General features: G+C 42.2%; 1 protein-coding gene across 1 annotated transcript in view; it reads right to left on the reverse strand.

Moving 5' to 3' along the window:
* Nucleotides 1-904: 904 nt before the first annotated feature.
* LOC106561862 (transient receptor potential cation channel subfamily M member 1) overlaps nucleotides 905-24,653 on the reverse strand; it is a gene marked incomplete at its 5' end in the record, with an annotated part of 116,245 nt that continues 92,496 nt past the window's right edge. The window contains 2 exons of the mRNA XM_045712055.1: nucleotides 905-8,752; nucleotides 9,012-9,144. Of these exons, the coding sequence (XP_045568011.1) occupies nucleotides 6,820-8,752; nucleotides 9,012-9,144 (2,066 nt within the window). The remainder of the gene's footprint in view (nucleotides 8,753-9,011; nucleotides 9,145-24,653) is intronic.

Here is a 24,653-nt window from a genome sequence, read left to right on the forward strand (position 1 = left end):
TTAGACTGTAAACTCTCCTTCCAAACTCACATTAAGCATCTCCAATCCAAAATTAAATCTAGAATCGGCTTCCTATTTCGCAACAAATTATCCTTCACTCATGCTGCCAAACATACCCTCATAAAACTGAATATCCTGCCGATCCTTGACTTCGGCGATGTCATTTACAAAATAGCTTCCAATACTCTACTCAGCAAATTGGATGCAGTCTATCACAGTGCCATCCGTTTTGTCACCAAAGCCCCATATACTACCCACCACTGTGACCTGCATGCTCTCATTGGCTGGCCCTCGCTTCTTACTCTTCGACAAACCCACTGGCTCCAGGTCATCTATAAGTCTTTGCTTGGTAATGCCCCACCTTATCTCAGCTCACTGGTCACCATAGCAGCATCCACCCATAGCACTCGCTCCAGCAGGTATATCTCACTGGTCACCCCCAAAGCCAATTCCTACATTGGCCGCCGTTCCTTCTAGTTATCTGCTGCCAATGACTGGAAGGAATTGCAAAAATCACTAAAGCTGGAGACTTATATCTCCCTCACTAACTTTAAGCACCAGCTGTCAGAGCAGCTCACAGATCGCTGCACCTGTACATAGCCTATCTGTAAATAGCCCATCCAACTACCTCATCCCCATACTGTCATTTTTTTATTTGGAATTTTTTGCTCCTTTTCACTCCAGTATCTCTACTTGCACATTCATCTTCTGCACATCTATCACTCCAATGTTTAATTGCTAAACTGTAATTACTTCACCACTATGGCCTATTTATTGCCTTACCTCCCTAATCTTACTACATTTGCACACACTGTATATAGATTTTTTTCTATTGTGTTATTGACTACGTTTCTTTATCCCATGTGTTGTTGTTTGTGTCGCACTTCTTTGCTTTATCTTGGCCAGGTCACAGTTGTAAATGAGAACTTGTTCTCTACTGGCCTACCTAAAGGTGAAATTAAAAATAAATAAAATAAAGTCTCTATGGTTGGAATAACTAGCTCAGTCTGTTGTTTGGAATAACTAGCTCAGTGTCTATGGTTGGAATAACTAGCTCAGTGTCTATGGTTGGAATAACTAGCTCAGTGTCTATGGTTGGAATAACTAGCTCAGTGTCTATGGTTGGAATAACTAGCTCAGTGTCTATGGTTGGAATAACTAGTTCAGTGTCTATGGTTGGAATAACTAGCTCAGTGTCTATGGTTGGAATAACTAGCTCAGTGTCTATGGTTGGAATAACTAGCTCAGTGTCTATGGTTGGAATAACTAGCTCAGTGTCTATGGTTGGAATAACTAGCTCAGTGTCTATGGTTGGAATAACTAGCTCAGTGTCTGTGGTTGGAATAATTAGCTCAGAGTCTATGGTTGGAATAACTAGTTCAGTGTCTATGGTTGGAATAACTAGCTCAGTGTCTATGGTTGGAATAACTAGCTCAGTGTCTATGGTTGGAATAACTAGCTCAGTGTCTATGGTTGGAATAACTAGCTCAGTGTCTATGGTTGGAATAACTAGTTCAGTGTCTATGGTTGGAATAACTAGCTCAGTGTCTATGGTTGGAATAACTAGCTCAGTGTCTATGGTTGGAATAACTAGCTCAGAGTCTATGGTTGGAATAACTAGCTCAGAGTCTATGGTTGGAATAACTAGCTCAGAGTCTATGGTTGGAATAACTACTTCAGTCTCTATTGCTGGAGGAACTTTTTCAGTCTATGGTTGGAATAACATATTCAATCTCTATAGCTGGAAAAACGAATTCAGTCTCTATTGTAGGAATAACTAGTTCCGTCTCTACAGTTGGAATAAATACTTCAGTCTCTATTGTTGGAATAACTAGTTCAGTCTCAATGGTTGAAACAACTTATTCAGTCTATAGTTGGAATAGCTTGTTAAATCACTCTGGATGGAATATGTAGTTCAGTCACTATAGCTGGAATAACTAGTTCAGTGTCTTTGGTTGGAATAACTAGTTTAATATATATTGTTGGAATAACTATTTAAGTCTCTATAGTTGGAATAACTATTTCAGTCTCTATGGTTGGCATAACTATTTCAGTCTCTATTGTTGGAATAACTAGTTCAACCTCTTTGGTTGGAACAACTAGTTCATTCACTGTGTTTGGAATAACTACTTCAGTCTCTATAGTTGGAATAACTAGTTCCATCTGTATTGTTGGAGGAGCTAGTTCAGTCTCAATGGTTGGGATAATTAGTTCAGTCTAAATGCCTGAAATAACTAGTTCAGTCTCTATGGCTGAAATAGCTTTTTCAGTCTCTATGGTTGGAATAACTAGTTCAGTCTCTATAGCTGGAATAACTAGTTCAGTCTGTAAAGCTGGAATAACTAGTTCAGTCTATGTAGCTGGAATAACTTGTTCAGTCTCCATATTTGGAATAACTTGTTCAGTCTCCATATTTGGAATATGTTCTGGAATAGCTAATTCAGTCTCTATACGTGGAATAACTAGTTCAGTCTCTATGGTTGGAAGAACAAGTTCAGTCTACATAGTAGAATAACTAGTTCAGTCTCCGTGGTTGAATTAAATACTTCAGTCTCTATAACTGGAATAACTTGTTCAGTCTCTTTGGTTAGAATAACTAGTTCATTCTTAATGGTTGGAGGAACTAGTTCAGTCTCTATTGTTGGAATAACTAGTTCAGTATCTATTGTTGGAATAACTGTTTCAGTCTCTGTAATTGGAATAAATAGTTCAGTTTTAATGGTTGGAATAACTACATCAGTATATTTTGTTAGAGGAACTATTTCAGTGTCTATTGTTGCAATAACTAATTCAGTGACTATTATTGGAATAACTACTTCAATATCTATAGCTGGAATAGCTAGATCAGTCTCTATAGCTGGTATAGCTAGATCAGTCTCTATAGCTGGTATAGCTAGATCAGTCTCTATAGCTGGTATAGCTAGATCAGTCTCTATAGCTGGTATAGCTAGATCAGTCTCTATAGCTGGTATAGCTAGATCAGTCTCTATAGCTGGTATAGCTAGATCAGTCTCTATAGCTGGTATAGCTAGTTCAGCTTTATGGTTGGAATAACTATTTCAGTCTCTATGGTTGGAATAACTTTTCAGTCTCTATGGTTGGAATAACTTTTCAGTCTCTATGGTTGGAATAACTGGTTATGTCTCTAAAATTGGAATAACTAGTTCAGTTTTAATGGTTGGAAAATTAGCTCAGTGTCTCTTTTTGGAGGAACTATTTCAATGTATATTGTTGACATAAATAGTTCAGACCCTATAGCTGGAATAACTAGTTCAGTCTGTATGATTGAAGGAACTTGTTCAGTCTCTAAGGTTGGAATAACTTTGGTTGGAAAAACATATTCAGTCTCTATGGTTCGAGGAACTAGTTCAGTATATGTTTGAAATAACTAGTTCAGTCTGTATAGCTCGAATAACTAGATCAATCTCTATGACTGGAAAAAATATTACATTTTCTGTGGTTGGAATAACTAGTTCAGTCTCCATAGTTGGAATAGTTCAGTCTGTATGGTTGGAGGAACTACTTCAGTCTCTATGGTTGGAATAACTGGTTATGTCTCTAAAATTTGAATAACTAGTTCAGTCTTATGGTTGCAATATTTAGTTCAGTATCTCCTGCTGGAGGAACTATTTCAATGTATTTGGTGATGTGTTGATGTGGTTGGAAAACTAGTTCAGACCCTATAGCTGGAATAACTAGTTCAGTCTGTATGATTGAAGGAACTAGTTCAGTCCCTATAGCTGGAATAACTAGTTCAGACCCTATAGCTGGAATAACTAGTTCAGAGCCTATAGCTGGAATAACTAGTTCAGACCCTATAGCTGGAATAACTAGTTCAGACCCTATAGCTGGAATAACTAGTTCAGTCCCTATAGCGGGAATAACTAGTTCAGCCCCTATAGCTGGAATAACTAGTTCAGACCCTATAACTGGAATAACTAGTTCAGACCCGATAGCTGGAATAACTAGTTCAGACCCTATAGCTGGAATAACTAGTTCAGACCCTATAGCTGGAATAACTAGTTCAGTCTGTATGATTGAAGGAACTAGTTCAGTCTCTAAGGTTGGAATAACTTGCTCAAGTGCTTTGGTTGGAAAAACATATTCAGTCTCTATGGTTCGAGGAACTAGTTCAGTATATGTTTGAAATAACTAGTTCAGTCTCTATGATTGGAATAAGTAGTTCAGCTGAAATAACTAGTTCAGTCTCTATGATTGGAATAAGTAGTTCAGCTGAAATAACTAGTTCAGTCTGTACAGCTGGAATAACTAGATCAATCTCTATGACTGGAAAAAATATTTCATTCTCTATCTTTGGAATAACTAGTTTAGTCTCTATAGTTGGAATATCTAGTTCAATCACTATAACTAGAAAAACTGTTTTTTGTCTCTATGGTTGGAATAACTAGTTCAGTCTCTGTTGTTTGAGGAACTAGTTCTGTGTAGATTGTTGAAATAACTAGTTCAGTCTATGGTTGTTATAACTGGTTCCATCCTCATAATTGCAATAACTATTTCAGTCTTAATGGTTGGAACAACTATGTAAGTATTTACTATTGGAGGAACTAGTTCAGCGTATATTGGTGGAATACCTAGTTCAGTGTATATTGTTGGAATAACTAGTTTAGTCTCTATGGCTAGAATAACTAGTTCTGTAGCTATAGTTGGAATATCTAGTTCAGTCTCTGTGATTGGATGGACTAGTTCAGTGTATATTTGGCATAACTATTTAACTCTCTATTGTTGGAATAACTCGTTCAGTCTCAATACATGAAATAACTAGTTCAGTCTGTATAGCTGGAATAACTAGCTCAGGCTCTATGTCTGGAATAATTAGTTCAGTCTCTATTGTTGGAATAATTAGTTCAGTCTCTATTGTTGGAATAACTAGTTTGGTCTGTATAGTTGGAATAACTATTTCAGTCTGTATGGTTGGAATAACTATTTCAGTCTGTATGGTTGGAATAACTAGCTCAGTGTCTATGGTTGGAATAACTAGCTCAGTGTCTATGGTTGGAATAACTAGCTCAGAGTCTATGGTTGGAATAACTAGCTCAGAGTCTATGGTTGGAATAACTAGCTCAGAGTCTATGGTTGGAATAACTAGCTCAGTGTCTATGGTTGGAATAACTAGCCCAGTGTCTATGGTTGGAATAACTAGTTCAGTGTCTATGGTTGGAATAACTAGCTCAGTGTCTATGGTTGGAATAACTACTTCAGTCTCTATTGCTGGAGGAACTTTTTCAGTCTATGGTTGGAATAACATATTCAATCTCTATAGCTGGAAAAACGAATTCAGTCTCTATTGTAGGAATAACTAGTTCCGTCTCTACAGTTGGAATAAATACTTCAGTCTCTATTGTTGGAATAACTAGTTCAGTCTCAATGGTTGAAACAACTTATTCAGTCTATAGTTGGAATAGCTTGTTAAATCACTCTGGATGGAATATGTAGTTCAGTCACTATAGCTGGAATAACTAGTTCAGTGTCTTTGGTTGGAATAACTAGTTTAATATATATTGTTGGAATAACTATTTAAGTCTCTATAGTTGGAATAACTATTTCAGTCTCTATGGTTGGCATAACTATTTCAGTCTCTATTGTTGGAATAACTAGTTCAGTCTCTGTTGTTTGAGGAACTAGTTCTGTGTAGATTGTTGAAATAACTAGTTCAGTCTATGGTTGTTATAACTGGTTCCATCCTCATAATTGCAATAACTATTTCAGTCTTAATGGTTGGAACAACTATGTAAGTATTTACTATTGGAGGAACTAGTTCAGCGTATATTGGTGGAATACCTAGTTCAGTGTATATTGTTGGAATAACTAGTTTAGTCTCTATGGCTAGAATAACTAGTTCTGTAGCTATAGTTGGAATATCTAGTTCAGTCTCTGTGATTGGATGGACTAGTTCAGTGTATATTTGGCATAACTATTTAACTCTCTATTGTTGGAATAACTCGTTCAGTCTCAATACATGAAATAACTAGTTCAGTCTGTATAGCTGGAATAACTAGCTCAGGCTCTATGTCTGGAATAATTAGTTCAGTCTCTATTGTTGGAATAATTAGTTCAGTCTCTATTGTTGGAATAACTAGTTTGGTCTGTATAGTTGGAATAACTATTTCAGTCTGTATGGTTGGAATAACTATTTCAGTCTGTATGGTTGGAATAACTATTTCAGTCTGTATGGTTGGAGGAACTTGTTCAGTCTCTATGGTTGAAATAGCTAGTTCCGTTTTGTTTATTTGGAATAACTAGTTCCATGGTTGGAGGAACTAGTTCAGTCTATGGTTAGAATAACTAGTTCAGTCTCTATAGCTGGAATAACTAGTTCAGTCTCTATAGCTGGAATAACTAGTTCAGTCTCTGTAGCTGGAATAACTAGTTCAGTCTCTGTAGCTGGAATAACTAGTTCAGTCTCTATAGCTGGAATAACTAGTTCAGTCTTTGTAGCTGGAATAACTAGTTCAGTCTCTATAGCTGGAATAACTAGTTCAGTCTCTATAGCTGGAATAACTAGTTCAGTCTATATAGCTGGAATAACTAGTTCAGTCTCTATAGCTGGAATAACTCGTTCAGTCTCTATAGCTGGAATAACTAGTTCAGTCTCTAAAGCTGGAATAACTAGTTCAGTCTCTAAAGCTGGAATAACTAGTTAATTCTCTGTGGTTTAAATACTTAGTTCAGTCTCTATAGCTGGGATAACTAGTTCAGTGTGTATGGTTGGAATTACTAGTTCAGTCTCTATGGTTGGAGGAATTAGTTCAGGGTATGGTTAGAATAAGTAGTTCAGTCTCTACAGTTGGAATAACTATTTTAGTCTATGGTTGGAATAAGAAGTTCAGTCTCTTTGTTTGGAATTTGTAGTTCAGTCTCTATGGTTGGAATAAGTAGTTCAGTCTCTATGGTTGGAATAAGTAGTTCAGTCTCTATGGTTGGAATAAGTAGTTCAGTGTCTATGGTTGGAATAAATAGTTCAGTCTCTATAGTTGGAATAAGTAGTTCACTCTCTATGGTTGGAATAACTAATCCAGTCTCTATGGTTGGACTAACTTGTTCAATCTCTGAAGCTGGAATACCTAGATCAGTAACAATAGCTGGAATAACTAGTTCAGTATTTATAGCTGGAATAACTAGTTCCCTCTCTATGGTTGGAGGTACCAGTTGTGTTTTTATGGTTGGAAGAACCAGGTATGTTGCTATAGTTGGAGGACCCAGTGCAATAACTCGTGGAACCAACTCAGTCTCTTCAGGATCCAGCTCAGTCGGAGGAGGGGACAACTTAATGTCTGGAGGAACCAGCAAAGCTTCTTGTGGAACCATGTCAGAAGGCTGTTTAAGTAGTTCAGTCTCTACAGCTGGTGGAATCAGAGGAACCATGTTAGACTCCTGTTTTTCAGGCTCAGGTTCAGAGAATCTCTGCGTGTCAGATAGCTGGCCATGAGGCCTGACCACAGAAACCTTGGGCTGTTGTCCGAAGTGGCTGTGGTGGACCTTGTACTCCCAGCAGGCTGGCAACTGGCCTGGAGCATTGGGCACCTGGTCTATCACAGATCTGTAGTTTGCAGCCCAGAGGGCCTCACTCTCATCCCCTGCTGTGGTTGGGGAGATGTTGCTTTTAGCCCTGGTCCTAGTGGATCGAGGGGTAAACGGAGGTGTGGTGTGGTAGTATGGGATAGCATGGATAAACTTCTCCAATGGGGAGGACATGGTTGCTACCAGCTTGGACTTCTCTCTTGGCAGATCTTCTTTAGCTAATGCAGTATCCAGAGGATCTCTACTGTCTGAGGCTTCCTGTTTAGGATTGTAGTTTGCAACCCAGAGGGCCTCGCAATCGGCAGCAGTTTGGTCGTAGAGGATAGTGCTCTTAGCCCTGCTTCTAGAGGTAATGCAGTGATCCACAGGGTTGCTGGGATAGCATTTAACAGATCTAGACTTCTCCAGCTTGGTCTTCTCTCTTGGTAGACCTGCTTTTGCTAATGCAGAATCCAGTGGATCTGTGGGGTCTGGTACTTTGTCTTTAGGTATGTCAGACATGGTTTCTCCTCCATCTGTCTCCCCTTCAGCCCTTTGTTCACATGGGGAGATCAGGATGTCCACATAGGAGCTGGGCCGTGTCCTGTCTGCTCTGTCCATGTCTAACGGCAGGCCGTAGTCCTTGGAAACCCTGGCTTGTAGGCTGCCATGTCGCTCCCGGCCTACAGTCAGGGTAGATGCGCTAGACAGTTTCGGGAGACTGCCCTGTCTCTCCGGACCTACAGACAGGTTGGATGTTCTACTTACACTGCCCTGTCTTTCAGACCCTAGACGAGACTGTGCGCTGCCCTGTCTCTCAGACCCTAGACGAGACAGTACGCTGCGCTGCCTCTCAGACCCTAGACGAGACAGTACGCTGCCCTGCCTCTCAGACCCTAGACGAGACCGTACACTGCCCTGCCTCTCAGTGCCAAGCTGGGCTTTCCTCTCAGCCTCCTCCACGTCCATCTGGAAGCGGTACATGCTGTAGCCATCAGCGCTGTTGATGGAGCTGGCTCGGAGCAGGGAGGACGGGTCGCAGTAGGAGGAGTGTGTGGAGTGGGAGCGTTTAAGTTCTGAATGGTCGACCCCAGCCAGCTTCTCTAGGGCGTTCATCATGCGGCTGTGGATGTCTTCCAACTGAGCCAGGCGAAGGTCCACCGTCTGCAGGGACGCCTTCATGGTGTTCTCCCTCTCATTCACCTCCTCCAGACGCATGGACATGTTCTCCACCCTGGGGGGAGGAAGGAGAGACAGAAGTTTAATATTAGACAAGCTCCTAGAACAACATATTCCTATTCCCCCTGCAGGAAGGAACAGGAGCTTCAAGAACAAACATACTAATACCTCACACTTATAAAATACCAGATTCAAAAACACTTTTGGACATGGTCATTTTAATTTAATGAACCATCTGTCCCATCTTCAGCAGATGTTTTAATTGGGTGGGAGTGTTTTTCAGTGAGCAATGTGATTGGGTGGGATTGTCTTACCGTTCTGATGTGACCTTGATCCTCTGGTCACTGGATGAATGGTGCTCGTCTTCCTTCTCTCTGAAGTACTCCTCCACACACTGCTCCTCAAACTCAAATAGAGCCTTCAGCTCCTCAGGGTTCAACCGTAGCTCTGGAGGGAGACGGCAGGATATCTCTATTAGGTACATTTCTAAAAACAAACATGAAGACAGGATATCTATGCTCTAGTCAGTGGAAGTGGAGTGCTTGTACAGACCCGTGATTGAATGAATGACTGTTAACTTCTTTGGGATAGGGGGCAGTATTTTCACGGCCGGATAAAAAACGTACCCGATTTAATCTGGTTACTACTCCTGCCCAGAAACTAGAATATGCATATAATTAGTAGATTTGGATAGAAAACACTCTAAAGTTTCTAAAACTGTTTGAATGGTGTCTGTGAGTATAACAGAACTCATATGGCAGGCCAAAACCTGAGAAGATTCCATGCAGGAAGTGCCCTGTCTGACAATTTGTTGTCCTTCTGTTGCATCTCTATTGACATTACAGCATCTGAGCTGTAACGTGACATTTTCTAAGGCTTCCATTGGCTCTCTAAAGCCACCAGAAAGTGGAATGGGGTGTCTGCTGTCTCTGGGCAAAGTATAGGAGCAGAGTTTGTAAGTGGTCAGCCTGGGGACAGTGAGACTGGAGATGCACGGTCACGAGAACTCGCCATTTTTTTCTTTCTCTCTTTGAATTAATACAACGTTGCCCGGTTGGAATATTATCGCTATTTTACGAGAAAAATAGCATAAAAATGTATTTTAAACAGCGTTTGACATGCTTCTAAGTACGGTAATGGAATATTTTGAATTTTTTTGTCACGAAATGCGTTTGCGCATTACCCTTTGGATAGTGACCTGAACGCACAAACAAAACGGAGGCATTTGGATATAACTATGGATTATTTGGAACCAAAACAACATTTGTTGTTGAAGTAGAAGTCCTGGGAGTGCATTCTGACGAAGAACAGCAAAGGTAATCAAATCTTTCTAATAGTAATTCTGAGTTTAGGTGACCCCGAAGTTGGCGGATGTCAAAATAGCTAGCCGTGATGGCCGAGCTATGTACTCAGAATATTGCAAAATGTGCTTTCGCCGAAAAGCTATTTTAAAATCGGACATAGCGATTGCATAAAGGAGTTCTGTATCTATAATTCTTAAAATAATTGTTGCGTATTTTGTCAACGTTTATCATGAGTAATTTTGTAAATTCACCGGAAGTTTTCGGTGGGTATGCTAGCTCTGAACATCACATGCGAATGTAAAAAGCTGGTTTTTGATATAAATATGAACTTGATTGAACAAAACATGCATGTATTCTATAACATAATGTCCTCGGAGTGTCATCTGATGAAGATCATCAAATTTAGCTGTGGTTTGGGTTTATGTGACATATATGCTTGCTTGGAAAATGGCTGTGTGATTATTTGTGTCTACGTACTCTCCTAACATAATCTAATGTTTTGCTTTCGCTGTAAAGCCTTTTTGTGGTTAGATTAACAAGAGTCTTATCTTTAAAATGGTGTAAAATAGTTGATTGTTTGAGAAAATTGAATTGTGGTATTTTAGTTGGTTTTGTATTTCGCGCCGTGCGATGCCGTTGGCTGTTGGCTAGGGGTTCCGCTGGCGGAACGGGGTTCCACTGGCGGAACGTCTAGATGCAAGAGGTAACATCTAGACTCTAGAGTCTAAGCCCGGGGGTGGGGTGGGTGGGGTTCTAAGCTAACACATGGAATTGTTTTAAGATGATTTTACCGCGGATTAATTAGCTATTTGATTTTGAATTTTAAGACCCTTTAAGGTATCAAAAATACATTAAAAAATAATTGGATGAAACACTGAATTTGACATTACTGCCATTAGCCAATAGAAACTCATTGAATAACAGATTCACAACATTGAACAACAGATAATCGCCCCCAAAAAACAAAAGGAAGTTTGTTCTGAATATATCTGAGAGATATAAGAAAGACCAGGATATATTTGAATTTTTTTTTACTTGTATTTTTACCCTTATTTTAGGCAGTAAACTACTGTATACAAAAGTATGAGGACACCCCTTCAAATTAGTGAATTCGGCTATTTCAGCCACACTCGTTGCTGACAGGTGTATGAAATCGAGCACACAGCCATTCAATCTCCACAGAGAAACACTGGCAGCAGAATGGACTACTGAATACCTCAGTGACTTTCAATATGGCACCATCATAGAGCTGCCCCGGTTAAATGTAAGTGCTGTTATTGTGAGGAGGAAACGTCTAGGAGCAACAACGGCTCAGCCGTGAAGTGATAGGCCACACAAGCACACAGAACGGGACAGCTGGTACTGAAGCATGTAGCGCATAAAAATTGTCTGTCCTCGGTTGCAAAACTCACTATCGAGTTCCAAACTGCCTCTGGAAGCAACCTTAGCACAAAAACTGTTCGTTGGGAGCTTCATGAAATGGGTTTCCATGTCTGAGTAGCCGCACACAAGCCTAAGATCACCATGCGCAATGCCAAGTGTTGGCTGGAGCTGTGTAAAGCTCACCACCATTGGACTCTGGAGCAGAGGAAAAATGGTCTCTGGAGTGATTGTTCACGCTTCACTATCCGACAGTCCGACAGATGAATCTGGGTTTGGCGGATGCCAGGAGAACTCTACCTGCCCCCATGCATAGCGCCAACTGTAGAGTTTGGTGGAGGACGAATAATGGACTGGGGCTATTTTTCATGGTTCGGGCTAGGCCCCTTAGTTCCAGTGAAGGGAGATCTTAATGCTACAGCAACCAATGACATTCTAGAGGATTCTGTGCTTCCTACTTTGGCAGCAGTTTGGGGAAGGCCCTTTCCTGTTTCAGCATCACAATTCCCCCGTGCACAAAGCAAGGTCCATACAGAAATGGTTTGTTGAGATCAGTGTGGAAGAAATTGACTGGCCTGCACAGAGCACTGACCTCAACCCCATCGAACACCTTTGGGATGAATTGGAATGTTTACTGTGAGCTAGGCCTAATCTTCCAACATCAATACCAAACCTCACTAATGATCTTCTGGCTGAATGGGAAGCAAGTCCTGAAAGCAATGTTCCAACATCTAGTGGAAAGCATTACCAGAAGATTGGAGGCTATTATAGCAGCAAAGGGGAGAACAACTCCATATTGGAATGACATGCTCGACGAGCAGGTATCTACGGTTAGCTACCCTTCGATCCAAATTCCTACTGCACAGAGGCCACCATAAGTTATGAAACCGGTTAACTACCCTTCCATCCAAACTCCTCCTGCACAACGGCCACCATAAATCATGAAACCAGTTAGATAACCTTCTATAATCAAGTACTGGGAGAAATGTTGCTTGAACAATCTTCCTTCTACTTCCAAAGTGAGGCTGGATTTATTCATATAAATGAAACCAATCTTCATTTCAGCATCTTGTCAGTTTTTCAATGTTTTTTTTTTAAAAGACAGTTTATCATCAATTCATATATCCAAGTACGTATAATGGGGAACTTGCTCAATTTGGGCTCACTTTAATTTGCTAACACGCAGGTCCTCAGGGTCAGTATTACAAGACATAGAAAATAAGATACTAGCATTTAGTTTAAGTTTAAGATCAGTAAGCTATTTTTTAATTAGTGAAAATCATATTGAAGGTCATGAATGGCCTGCTATAATGAGGGGGCAATGGAGTAAACAACTGTTTCATCCGCATAGAGATTAATGTTACAGCTTTTTACAATCCAATATTATTTACATACATAGTGCAGAGAACAGGAACCAAAATCGACCCCTGCAGCACATCTTTCATAAAATTGAGGAAACTACATTTGATGCCGTCAGTAAGCACACATTGTGTCCTGTCAGTTAGATGGTTATTGAACCAATTGCAAGATGATCTACAGTCGTGGCCAAAAGTTTTGAGAATGACACAAATATTAATTTTCACAAAGTCTACTGCCTCAGTTTGTATGATGGCAATTTGCATATACTCCAGAATGTTATTTAAGTGCAATCAGATGAATTGCAATTAATTGCAAAGTCCCTCTTTGCCATGCAAATGAACTGAATCCCCAAAAAACATTTCCACTGCATTTCAGCCCTGCCACAAAAGGACCAGCTGACATCATGTCAGTGATTCTCTCGTTAACACAGGTGTGAGTGTTGATGAGGACAAGGCTGGAGATCACTCTGTCATGCTGATTGAGTTCGAATAACAGACTGGAAGCTTCAAAAGGAGGGTGGTACTTGGAATCATTGTTCTTCCTCTGTCAATCATGGTTACCTTCAAGGAAACACATGTCATCATTGCTTTGCACAAAAAGGGCTTCACAGGCAAGGATATTGCTGCCAGTAAGATTGCACCTAAATCAACCATTTATCGGATCATCAAGAACTTCAAAGAGACCGGTTCAATTGTTGTGAAGGCGGCTTCAGGGCGCCCAAGAAAGTCCAGCAAGCACCAGGATTGTCTCCTAAAGTTGATTCAGCTGCGGGATCGGGGAACCACCAGTACAGAGCTTGCTCAGGAATGGCAGCAGGCATGTGTGCGTGCATCTGCACGCACAGTGGTGCGAAGACTTTTGGAGGATGGCCTGGTGTCAAGAGGGGCAGCAAAGAAGCCACTTCTCTCTAGGAAAAACATCAGGGACTGACTGCACAAGGTACAGGGATTGGACTGCTGAGGACTGGGCTAAAGGCATTTTCTCTGAATCCCCTTTCCGATTGTTTGGGGCATATGGAAAAAAGCTTGTCCAGAGAAGACAAGGTGAACGCTACCATCAGTCCTGTGTTATGCCAACAGTAAAGCATCCTGAGACAATTCATGTGTGGGGTTGCTTCTCAGCAAGGCAGTGGGCTCACTCACAATTTTGCCTAAGAACACAGCCATGAATAAAGAATGGTATCAACACATCCTCTGTGAGCAACTTCTCACAACCTTCTAGGAACTGTTTGGTGATGAACAATGCCTTTTCCAGCATGATGGAGCACCTTGCCATAAGGCAAAAGTGATAACTAAGTTGCTCGGGGAACAAAACATCGATATTTTGGGTCCATGGCCAGGAAACTCCCCAGACCTTAACTTCTTATGGGTAGGTGGGACGCTAGTGTCAGAAATAGCGATACTAATAATCACTTACCTTTTGATGATCTTCATATGGTTGCAGTCACAAGAGTCCCTGTTACACAATAAATGTTTGTTTTGTTCAATAAAGTCCCTCTTTATGTCCCAAAAGCCCTGTTTTGTTGGCGTGTTTTGTTCAGTAATCCACTGGCTCAAAGGCGGTCACGACATGTAGACGAATACATCCTAATAGTACTGGTAAAGTTTGTCGAAACATGTCAAACAATGTTTATAATTAATCCTCAGGTTGTCTATTGTCTAAATAATCGATAAGATTTCAACCGGACAATAGCGTCTTCAATAGAAAGGAAAAACAACGAACGGCGAGCAATCGGTCACGGGCGCAAAACAGCTCTGGTTCATTCTAGAGTCCACATAGAAAATGGTCTCATTCTTCCTCATTTTTCAGAATACAAGCTTGAAACAATGTCTAAAGACTGTTGACATCTAGTGGAAGCCATAGGAACTGCAATCTGGGTCCTAACCATTTAGATACTGTATAGGCATTCAATAGAGGTGTACCCACATCAAAAATATCCCACTTCCTGGATGGATTTTCCTCAGGTTTTCGCCTGCCATATCAGTTCTGTTATACTCAGACATTATTTTAACAGTTTTGGAAACTTTAGAGTGTTTTCTATCCAATACTACCTAATACTGCATATGCATATCCTAGCTTCTGGGCCTGAAGTAACAGGCAGTTACACCTCATTCATCCAAAATTCAAAATACTGCCCCCTACCCAAAAGAGGTTAATCCCATTGAGATCTTGTGGTCAATCCTCAAGAGGCAGGTGGACAAACAAAACCCCACAAATTCTGACAAACTCCAAGCATTGATTATGCAAGAATGGGCTGCCATCAGTCAGGATGTGGCCCAGAAGTTAATTGACAGCATGCCAGGGCGGATTGCAGAGGTCTTGAAAAAGAAGGGTCAACACTGCAAATATTGACTCTTTGCATCAACTTCATGTCATTGTCAATAAAAGCATTTGACACTTATGAAATGCTTGTAATTATACTTCAGAATTCCAAAGTAACATCTGACAGAAATATCTAAAGACACTGAAGTAGCAAACTTTGTGGAAATTAATATTTGTGTCATTCTCAAAACTTTTGGCCACGACTGTAGGCTTATTTCAGACAACCTTTGAACAAGTAAGACATGTTCAACTGTATCAAATGCCTTCGACAGGTCAATAAGGCAGCACAATGATTTTTATGGTCTAAACAATATAGCACATCATGTAAGACAAGTGTAGCTGCTGAAACAGTGCTATGTCCAGGTCTAAAACCACATTGGTGCTCATTTAAGAATACAATGAGAAGTTAAATCATTTCTAAGCTGAGAGTTGGCCAGGCAAGATAGCCTGGAAATTGGACCGTAGTTATCCAAGCCAGAAGGGTCTCCACCTTTGTGTAAGGAAAATACTTGTGCTGTTTTCCAGATCTTATGGAAACAATTGTCAAGCTAAAATATAGATTAATGTGGCAATATGTAACTTTTTGGGCGACCTGACCAAATTCACATAGAAATGTGAGTTATAGATCTATCTTTCTACTTGAAAGCAAGTCTAAGAAGCTGTAGATCTGTTCTATGTGCGCTATTTCTATGCTTCCTGTTCTTCGGTTTAGTTTTTGCATCTTTCACTTTCAGTTTGTACACCAGCTTCAAACAGCTGAAACAACAATATGTTTGTTTATGGAAAACGTATTTCCAGTGGCTTAGATTGTACAATGATTCTCTACACACTATACTAGCTTATTTTGTCACATAAACTGCAATTAGGCCAACTATTACAGTTTTAGCAACCAGGAGCGATATCTGCATAGTTCAACTTTAATGATAAGTGGGGCAGAAAGCCGCAGCAAAAAGGAATCAAGTGAGTCAGCCCCAGTGGATTTATTTACATCGATCTTCAATAAGGCACTTGTACATTATAGACATCAAGTGATTGAAATGATAAAGAGGAATGTGTATCTGAGAATGTATCGTTGTCTACAACCTGGCTCGAGGTGAGTATAGGACTCCTCTCAGAGTTTTCAGAAGCTATTCTATCAAATAGGTGGCCCTCTGTGGCAAAGTGGTTATTAAAAGCACCACACATTTCCATCTTATCTGTTATGGGAACAGAGGCTGTCATAACCTGCTGGGGTAATGGAGTTTTGTTTCAGAGATGTGACTACGTTCCATAAAGCAGCTGGATTCACACCATTCTCAGATACACAGTTCAAAAAGCTTGTTTATTTAGCTTTTCTAACCAGGGATAGACATCTATTTCTCAAGCGTCTGAAGAACTGCCAGTCAGTGGTAGAATCAGTCAGCCTTAGCCCAGACGTAGAATCAGTCAGCCTTAGCCCAGACGTAGAATCAGTCAGCCTTAGCCCAGACGTAGAATCAGTCAGCCTTAGCCCAGACGTAGAATCAGTCAGCCTTAGCCCAGACGTAGAATCAGTCAGCCTTAGCCCAGATGTAGAATCAGTCAGCCTTAGCCCAGACGTAGAATCAGTCAGCCTTAGCCCAGACGTAGAATCAGTCAGCCTTAGCCCAGATGTAGAATCAGTCAGCCTTAGCCCAGATGTAGAATCAGTCAGCCTTAGCCCAGACGTAGAATCAGTCAGCCTTAGCCCAGACGTAGAATCAGTCAGCCTTAGCCCAGACGTAGAATCAGTCAGCCTTAGCCCAAGCTAAATTTCTCTCCTGAAGTTTCTGATAGTTCATGCATGCACCATGAATTATCTCTATGCTTTACCCCTAGCTTCTTGAACGGTGCATGCTTATCAGTAATAGAGTTGAGCAAAGAAGTAAATAATGTTGAGCCTGATCCGAGTCAGAGATGCCAACCATATTATCTCTCAAGAGAATTCTTGTTGGTTATTGTCACAGCCGTGTATATCCCCCTCAAGCTGATACCACGACGGCCCTCAAGGAACTTCACTGGACTTTATGCAAACTGGAAACCATATATCCTGAGGCTGCATTTATTGTAGCTGGGGATTTTAACAAAGCAAATTTGAGAACAAGGCTACCTAAATTTTATCAGCATATTGATTGTAGCACTCGTGCAGGCAAAACTCTGGATCACTGCTACTCTAACTTCCGTGATGCATACAAGGCCCTCCCCCGCACTCCTCTTGACCATGACTCCATTTTGCACCTCCCTTCCTATAGGCAGAAACTCAAACAGGATGTATCAGAGATAAGGACTATTCAACGCTGGTCTGACCAATCGGAATCCACGCTTCAAAACTGAAAGCGCAATCCACCGCATTTAACCATGGAGAGGTGACTGGGAATATGGCCAAATACAAACCAATCAAACAAGCGAAATGTCAGTAGAGACAAAGTGGAGTCGCAGTTCAATGGCTCAGACATGAGACGTATGTCTACAGTCAATCATGGACTACAAAAAGAAAACCAGCCTCGTCACAGAGACCGACTTCTTGCTTCCAGGCAAACTAAACCCCTTCTTAGCCCGCTTTGAGGATAATACAGCGCCACCGATGCCAAGGACTGTGGGCTCTCCTTCTGTGGCTGATGTGACGTGTTAACCCTCGCAAGAGTGCCGGCCCAGACGGCATCCCTAGCCGCGTCCTCAGAGCATGTGCTGACCAGCTGGCTGGTGTGTTTAATCGCTCCCTATCCCAGTTTGCTGTCCCCACATGCTTCAAGATGGCCACCATTGTTCCTGTTCCCAAAAAGGCAAAGGTAACTGATCTAAATGACTATCGCCCCATAGCACTCATTTCTGTCATCATGAAGTGCTTTGAAAGACTAGTCAAGGATCATATCACCTCTACCTTACCTGACACCCTAGACCTACTTCAATGTGCGTACCGCCCCAATAGGTCCACAGACGATGCAATCGCCATCACACTGCACACTGCCCTATCCCATCTGGACAAGAGGAATACCTATGTAAGAATGCTGTTCATTGACTACAGCTCAGCATTCAACACCATAGTACCCTCCAAGTTCTGTGCAAGTGGGTCCTGGAATTCCTGACGGGCCGCCCCCAGGTGGTGAAGGTAGGAAACAACATCTCCACTTCGTTGATCCTCAACACTTAGGCTCCACAAGGGTGTGTTCTCAGCCCTCTCCTGTACTCCCTGTTCACCCATGACTGCGTGGCCATGCATGCCTCCAGCTCAATCATCAAGTTTGCAGACGACACAACAGTAGTAGGCTTGATTACCAACAACAACGAGACAGCCTATAGGGAGGAGGTGAGGGCACTCGGAGTGTTGTGTCAGGAAAACAACCTCTCACTCAACGTCAACAAGACAAAGGAGATGATCGTGGACTTCAGGAAACAGCAGAGGGAGCACCCCCCTATCCACATCGACGGGACAGCAGTGGAGAGGGTGGAAAGTTTCAAGTTCCACGGCGTACACATCACGGACAAACTGAAATGGTCCACACACACCTCAGGAGGCTGAAGAAATTTTGCTTGTCAACTAAAACCCTCACAAACGTTTACAGATGAACAATTGAGAGCAACCTGTCGGGCTGTGTCACCGTCTGGTACTGCAACGCCCACAACAGCAGGGCTCTCCAGAGGGTGGTGCGGTCTGCACAACGCATCACTGGGGGCAAACTACCTGCCCTCCAGGACGCCTAAAGCAACTGATGTCACAGGAAAGGCAAAAAGAAAATCAAGGACAACAACCACCCCATCACTGCCTGTTCACCCCACTACCATCCAGAAGGCGAGGTCAGTACAGGTGCATCAAAGCTGGGACCGAGAGACTGAAAACAGCTTCTATCTCAAGGCCATCAGACTGTTAAAACAGCCATCACTAACACGGAGAGGCTGCTGCCTACATACAGACTTGAAATCATTGGCCATTTTAATAAATGGATGTTACGTTCCCCTGTTTCTGTGTTGTTGTGGGTTTGTATGTGTTTATGTGTGTATTTCAGGAAATGGCTTCCTGAAGTCCAAAGCAGCTGATTGGTCGCCCCCATTGCTAATTGGAGCTCTGATCCCGCCCTCTTGTCAGGGGATACAGCTGTCTTCAATTACAGACTCCTTCTGCAGCTGGGTATAAGCCAGTGTTTCTTTGTTAGGGTGGAGAGAGCTTCTTTGATGTCTTGTGTTGGTTGTTGCTCAGCCAGTTTTGGTAAAGTATTTTGTAGCTGGTCCTGCTGAGGTATGTTTATGTTAAAAAAAATGTTTTGATTATTGAAATTGTTCACTTTAAGTTTGTATTATTCTGTTTTTGTTCCCGGGGAGAAGGGGAAGGCTCCTTGGGAGTGTTTAGGCAAGAGGCCTGCCGGTATACATATACCCGCAGTATTTACTATGTCTATGCACACTAGGTAAGACCTGGGCGGACCGTCCCCTGTATTTCAAATCAAGTCAACGTTTATTTGTCACGTGCGCCGAATACAACAGGTATTACAGTGAAATGCTTACTTACAGGCTCTAACCAATAGTGCAAAAAAGGTGTTAGGTGAACAATAGGTAAGTAAAGAAATAAGACAGGCTATACACAGTAGCGAGGCTACATACAGACACCGGTTAGTCGGGCTGATTGAGGTAGATATGGTTAAAGTGACTATGCAGTTAGTGTGCCAGGTGGCGCTAAGAATAGGTAGGTAGGAGAGGGAGCTTTAACTTTTACTTACTTTGCTTTGGTTCCGTCCAGCCCCTTTTCCCCATGTGAAGGAAATAAATTCCCTGTAAATGGTAAAACACTCTGCCTCTGTCATCCTTACCCGCACCTGCAATCCCATACCTCTTTCACTCCACGGGGAGTTGAGTGTATCAGGGTGTTGCTTTCTCCCCTCCAAGAGGCGTGCGTAACAATGGATCACTAGTCACTTTAATAATGTTTACATATCTTGCATTACTCATCTCATGTGTATATACTGTATTTTATACCATCTATTGCATCTTGCCTATGCTGCTCTGTCGTTGCTCATCCATATATGTATATATTCCTTTGTGTGTATTAGGTAGTTGTTATGGAATTGTTAGATTTTTGCAGCCCTGTCAGAACTAGAAGCACATGCATATCGCTACACTCGCAATAACATCTGCTAAACATGTGTATGTGACCTATTTGGTCACTGAACTCATTAGCAAACATTTCATTGGCTGTGTACTTATGAGGGGAGTTGATCAAAATAATATCTGAAACATTTTCAGGGTGTTTACAGTTGGTTCAGTTGCGTTAGATTTAGCTCAATGCAGATATATTTTGGAAGCTGGCATCAACCAATTATAATTAAGATCACCCAAAATGTATAATTCAGATGTAATATAGTTAGCAAGTCAGGCAATCAGCTACGAGCACATGTTGAAATGGTAATCAAGGCCATCTTGTGAAGAAACTCTCTACTGTCATCTTTGTATGCTGGAGCTGAGTAACCAGTAGCCGGTTCCAAGTAGATTGGTGACGGGGGAGGTGCTGAGGGGCAGAGTGCCCATCCTCTGGAAGGGCACACCTTAGCTGAGTCATGACTGTCCTAGGTAGGTCCCACTGATGTGGTGAGGGGCAGACCGTGTCCAGGCGTGGGCGTAAGAGGTCCACATGGTCTGAAAGGGTTGGTCGTACCAGTATCTAGGCACAGACTCTGGGTAGGTTGCTCGTCGACCTTGGGGAGGCTTTCTGCCCTGGTTCCTGGGCCATGGTCAGCTGCAGGCAGTCACCCATTCTACATCTTGCTCAGCACCTCCAGGAGATCTGCATGGTCGCCTGAGGCCTATGACTTGGGCTCTGATTCTTCTGGGGATTGAACAGTGCTTGGCGCTGTTCAGTTGAGTTGGTCGAGGGCTTCAACTGCTTGCGTAACTAGTCAGGACCGACCTGATCCAAGACCAGAAATTGGCTGGGGAACTGAGCGTACTGTGAGCAGACCCTACTGGTCATTTCTCAGATTTCTCCAGGGTAATTGTCTCTAACCTGTCTCAAAGGACCATGAAAAAGAGCGCCACTTGGTGGTTGGAGAACTCAGAAGTTTACACTAGATACAATCGACGTGTCCCCGGTCACGAGACATGCTCAAGTCACTCTTATTGCAACAAGCAAACACACAGCATTGAATTGTAGTACTAGGGTTGATAATGGTGGAAAGGATTATGATAGTCATTTTGGTGCCAGAGGAGATGGCTGCCATTTTACGGTCTCCTAACAAATTGTGCTGTTTTTTTGCGTTATTTTGTAACGGTTGTCGTTGTGTAGAGCGGACCAAGGCGCAGCGGGTTGCATGTTCATTATTATTTATTAAATAAATGTGAACACAGAAACATGAAAACAAAGAACGGCAGACCGACAGTTTCACAGGCTAATACTCACAGCAGTGCGAAATACAACAACCCACAACCCCAGGAGAAAAACACACTCCTAATATATTACTCCCAATCAGGAACAACGATAACCAGCTGTTCCTGATCGGGAGCCACACAGACTAACAAAGAAACAGACATACTAGAAAAACCATACAACACAACCCTACTGCCACGTCCTGACCAAAATCTAATACAATTACTCCCTCTGCTGGTCAGGACGTGATATTTGTAATTTATTTTGTACATAATGTTTCTGCCACCGTCGCTTATGACCGAAAAGAGCTTCTAGATATTAGGACGGTGATTACACACCTCGTACTGGACAAAGATTTTTCTTTAATGAGTCAGACACAAAATATTTATTTCAGATACCTGATATAGCCTGTCATTGGCAGGAGAATGAGAGAGAGATATCGGGGACATAGGTCGGACTCCCTCAAGGCTCCGATGGCGAGTGGGTAATCTGCCATCAGTCCTATTAGCCAACCTACAATCATTTGATAACAAAATAGATGAGCTACGATCACGAATATCCTACCTACCAACGGAACATTAAAAACTGTAATATGTTGGACAGAGTCGTGGCTGAACGACGACATGAATAACATACAGCTGGCTGAGTTGTCGGTCCATCGGCAAGATAGAACAGGGTGGCGTCTGTGTATATTTGTAAACAACAGCTGGTGCACGAAATCTAATATTAAGGAAGTCTCAAGTTTTTCCTCACCTGAGGTAGAGTATCTCATGATAAGCTGTAGACCATGTTATTTAGCAAGAGTTTTCATCTATATTTTTCGTAGCTGTTTACCACCACAAACCGATGCTGGCACTAAAACCGCACTCAATGAGCTGTGTAAGGACATAAGCAAACAGGAAAACGCTCATTCCTAGTGGCCGGGGACATTAATGTAGGGAAACTTTAATACGTTTTACCTTTTACGTAACTTCTACCAACATGTTAAATGTGCAACCAGAATCTAATGCAGGAAGCACCAATGAAGTCATCAGATGACGCAGATGCTAAGCTACAGGACTGTATTGCTAGCACAGACTGGAATATGTTCCAGGATTCTTCCGATGGCATTGAGTACACCTCAGTCACTGGCTTCATCAATGCATCAATGACATCATCCCCACAGTGTCTGTACGTACGCAAGCCATGGATAATAGGCAATATCCTTACTGAGCTTAAGGGCAGAGCTGCCGCTTTCAAGGAGCGGGACTCTAACCCAGATGCTTATAAGAAATCCCGCTATGCCGTCTGACAACCATCAAATGGGCAAAGCGTCAATACAGAGCTAAGAATGAATCGTAGTACACCGGCTCTGACGCTCGTCAAATGTGGCAGGGCTTGCAAACTATTAGACTACAAAGGGAAGCACATTCGCAAGCTGCCCAGTGTCACGAGCCTACCAGACAAGCTAAATTACTTCTATGCTCGCTTCGAGGCAAGCAACACTGACGCATGCATGAGAGCATCAGATGTTCAGGACGACTGTGTGATCCTCTCTCCATAGCCAACGTGAGTAAGACCTTTCAACAGGTCAACCTTCACAAGGCCGCAGGGCCAGACGGATTACCAGGACGTGTACTCTGAGCATGCGTTGACCAACTGGTGTTAGAGAATTTCCAGTCATCTGGTGATTTTTTTTTTTAAATGTATTTTATTTTATTTTTTTTTTTCAGTACATATACTGTTCTCTTTGAAGTAGAAAGAGGAATCGATATAAGTTTAAGTATTAGACATGTGTAAGCAGAATTAAGGCTGAGGCCATGTGAGTGAACAAAGCTGGATCAACATCGCATTAACCATTAGACATGTAAGAAACAGAACGTAAGCTAAATCTGTATGGATGAGGCAAGGTAGACCAACAAGATGTGACTGGTCTGAGCCATATCTGATCTTGTGAAGGCTACTGGACATGCACATGGGTTAATCATACATAGACAACATCGGCCTGAACATGTGAAGACCTTTGGACAGGAACATTAGCTAATCAGTTATATGCACCAGTAGGAGTGTGCATGTTATGCCACCAATATAATCTATGCCCCAATGTCTGAGCCAATAAGAGAATGGAAACTAAGCAAGACAACAAGATTCATAAAGTGGAGTGACGATGTTACCTAAGGGTCAGACTGTGTAGAAGCCAAGTACAAAGAATGGAGAGTCAGTTCTTCCATGGAATCGCTCTGCTTTCTTACTTTCTGTAATAAAGTCTATTTGAATTCACAAGGTCCGGTATCTGAGAAATATTTGATTCAATATTTCCACCACTCTGGCAAGTGTCTTTACTGACATTTTCAACCTGTCCCTCACTGAATTTGTAATACCAACATGTTTCAAAAAGACCACCATAGTCCCTGTGCCCAGGAACACTAAGGTAACCTGCCTAAATGACTACCGACCCATAGCACTGACGTCTGCAGCCATGAAGTGCTTTGAAAGGCTGGTCATGGCTCACATCAATGCCATTATCCCAGAAACCCTAGACCCACTCCAATTTGCATACCGCCCAAACAGATCCACAGATGATGCAATCTCTATTGCACTCCACACTGCCCTTTCCCACCTGGACAAAAGGAACACCTATGTGAGAATGCTATTCATTGCCAACACGCCCTCAAAGCTCATCACTAGGCAAAGGACCCTGGGACTACACACCTTCCTCTGCAAAAGAATCCTGGATTCCTGACGGGCTGCCCCTAGGTGATAAGGGTAGGCAACGAAACATCTTCCATGCTGATCCTCAATACGGGGGGCCCCTCAGGGGTGTGTGCTCAGTCCCCTCCTGTACTCCATGTTCACTCATGACTGCATGGCCAGGCATGACTCCAACGCCATCACTAAGTTTGCAGACGACACAACAGTTGGAGGCCAATCACCAACAACGATGAGACGGCCTATAGAGAGGAGGTCAGAGACCTGGCCGTGTGGCGCCAGGACAACAACCTCTTACTCAATGTGATCAAGACAAAGGAGATGATAGTGGACTACAGTAAAAAGAGGACCGAGCACGCCCCCTTTCTCACTGACGGGGCTGCAGTGGAGCAAATTGAGAACTTCAAGTTCCTTGGTTTCCACATCACCAACAAACTATCATGGTCCAAAGACAGTTGTGAATAGGGCACTACAGAGCCTATTACCCCTCAGGAGACTGAAAAGATTTGGCATGGGTCCTCAGATCCTCAAAAGGTTCTACAACTGCACCATTG

Source organism: Salmo salar, unplaced genomic scaffold (genome assembly GCF_905237065.1).
Source record: "Salmo salar unplaced genomic scaffold, Ssal_v3.1, whole genome shotgun sequence".
Lineage (NCBI taxonomy): Eukaryota > Metazoa > Chordata > Actinopteri > Salmoniformes > Salmonidae > Salmo > Salmo salar.